This window comes from Montipora capricornis, chromosome 1 (genome assembly GCF_036669925.1).
Source record: "Montipora capricornis isolate CH-2021 chromosome 1, ASM3666992v2, whole genome shotgun sequence".
In the NCBI taxonomy this organism is placed as follows: Eukaryota; Metazoa; Cnidaria; class Anthozoa; order Scleractinia; family Acroporidae; genus Montipora; species Montipora capricornis.
Genome location: NC_090883.1, coordinates 24,508,303 through 24,510,802, shown reverse-complemented (window position 1 = coordinate 24,510,802; position 2,500 = coordinate 24,508,303). Strand labels below are relative to the sequence as shown.

General features: G+C 38.2%; 1 protein-coding gene across 1 annotated transcript in view; it reads left to right on the top strand.

Annotated features, from left to right (window-relative positions):
* LOC138030454 (vesicular inhibitory amino acid transporter-like) overlaps positions 1–1,944 on the top strand; it is a 4,325-nt gene extending 2,381 nt beyond the window's left edge. The window contains exon 1 of the mRNA XM_068878385.1: positions 1–1,944. This exon is cut by the window's left edge and continues 2,381 nt beyond it. Within this exon, the coding sequence (XP_068734486.1) occupies positions 1–890 (890 nt within the window). The 3' untranslated portion in view covers positions 891–1,944.
* Positions 1,945–2,500: the final 556 nt, after the last annotated feature.

Here is a 2,500-nt window from a genome sequence, read left to right as displayed (position 1 = left end):
TCACTTCAATGTTATCTCAGATCACTGCAAAGTATGTGCCAATTGGTCTAAATGAATGGGCAATCATCTGTTCCTTGGCTGTTCTTCCAAGTGTCTTCATTCAAAGACTCTCTCGTATTGCATGGATGAGCATGGTGGCTGTATTTTCACTCATGTCAGCACTCATGGTCATGATATCGTATTGCATTGTTCTTAGTGATGAGTGGACATGGGATAATATTCCCTCGTTCAACATTAGTACATTTCCTGTTGGATTTGGTATAGTTGCATTTAGTTACTGTGCCCATGCTGTTTTTCCAGGCGTTGAAGGGAGCATGAGAGAACCCAAACACTTCAATAACATGATGCATGTTTCATTTTTTATCTCTGCAGTTGTTAAAACGCTGTTCGGCATCTTTTCTGTGCTCACATTTGGACACCTCACTAAACAAGTCTTTACTCTCAACTTGGAAGGAAATGTCGTATTTAACACAGCAGCAACAGTCTTGGTGGCAATTAATGTGTTTTTCTCCTTTCCTGTCCCTCTATTTGTCGTGGTGGAAACATTTGACAACATTATTGGCCCTCACTTTCCTCATTTAGCACCAGGAACAAAATATCATTGGTACTGGCTGCTGTTGACAAGAACATTACTGGTGACCTTGGCATTATTCATTGCTCTTGTTGTGCCACATTTCGGCCTGCTAATGGGATTTGTGGGCAGTTTTACTGGAACATGTTTGTCATTTGGATTTCCTTGTATAGCTCATCTCATGCTGCGTTGGAATTCTCTCCGCTGGTATCATATCACTGGGGAAATTGTCCTTATTGTTTTTGGAGTTTTTGCTGGAGGGCTCAGCTTTGTTTATTCTGGAAAAGCTCTTCTGGATTCCTTTCACACATTCAAGTAACAGCACTACTATGATTTTAGTCATGCTATCCCAAAAAAGACTACACTATACAGAAAGTTTTATAGAATAAGTTCAAGATTAAAAGTAAAAATTACGAAATTTAAGAAAAGTGCCATCCTAATTTTCACAGAAATGTGTTCATCAAGTGCATTGATATAGCAAATTGACTTCCATAGAGAAAGTTGAAAGCTGACATTTTGAGTATTAGCCCTTGAAGCGTTGGCCCTTTACTCTGACGAAGGGCCAGTGCTAAACGTCAGCTTTCAAATTTCAATGTACGATATTAACTCATTTGATAAACCCATTTCTGTGTTTTACTTCCCCACCATTGCAACACCACAGTTTCTTTAGAAACTTGAAACCTTGTCCTCCCAATTTCCAGTTTTATTTGGTAAAAGCCACTATTTTTGTTAGTAGGGCCTGTCTTGTCTTTCGGGTTGTGTAGCTTCAGTTACAATTTCACTTTTTTAAGTGTGAAAGTGACTCAACCCTTCCAGCCCTGAATCAGCCCCCATTGACAAGTAAAATCATCTGGCTTTAGACAGAGTAAAATCTATAAGTATCATTCTTATGAGTTAAAGGGTTAAATATTCAGTCCATTACCAGATACATATTAAAGTGCTTGGTTCCATAACAGAGATACTTCGAAGTCACAAAAATCAGGTTTTTTGTCTCTTATCTGTTTGAATATATATAACACATACTTACTACTTGACTGGCAGGTTTTTGTGCTTTGACAGTAATATTATTATAGAACTGATTATTTTGGGAACAATAATATTATTAATAGAGGGGTTCATGACTGATGTGCTCAGAAACCTGAGCAGATCATGATTTATGTTTTCAGAAACCTGAATGTGAATTGAGCAGAAAATGCTTTTATTTACTGAGCAGTTTAAAATTGCAGTGTTGGGATAAGGCTGTGGAAGTCCAAAACTATTGTTTTTTTGTGCACATACATATCAATAAAATGATAACAACAATCATGTCTTTTTCTCCTTATTTCAGCTCTCTGAGAATTTTGAAGTCAGTAATAAACAAATGATTTGTCAAACTTAAGGGTTGCTTTTTAGTGTTTCGTAAACATATTTTCACAATCTGTACAAAGGGTATGATTTTTTTTATCAAGCACTTGAAGAGTAGGCAGCACTTTAAAAAACAGGGCTGTTTTACCTTTTCACCCCTGAACATAAAATAATGAAAACAAACTGGGTATTAAAAGATATTTAACAACGACTTCAGTTTCAGCTCGGTAAGCGAGCCAGCCCGCCCTCTCATATGAACACATCAAAGTTTTTACAAGGGATTTAGAGGTAAGGCGAGATCTCGGAAACCGGGCCAGCCCGCGCTCATATGAAGAAGGCCCTAGAGATCTCCTGCGAGATCCGGCAGGTTAATCCACAAGGGTTAACTGATAGCCAATCACATGTCCTCATTTTTACCAATGTTGACAGCTGAGCGAATTCCCACGCAATGATTCGCATCGTTCGCGATTTACCATCAAACAAAAATGGCGGAGGATGTTGAGGAAAACGCGTATATACATTTTGTGGACGAACGTGACTTCAAGGAAGTGAGCGTAGTAGGAAAACGTAAATCGAAGAAGAATC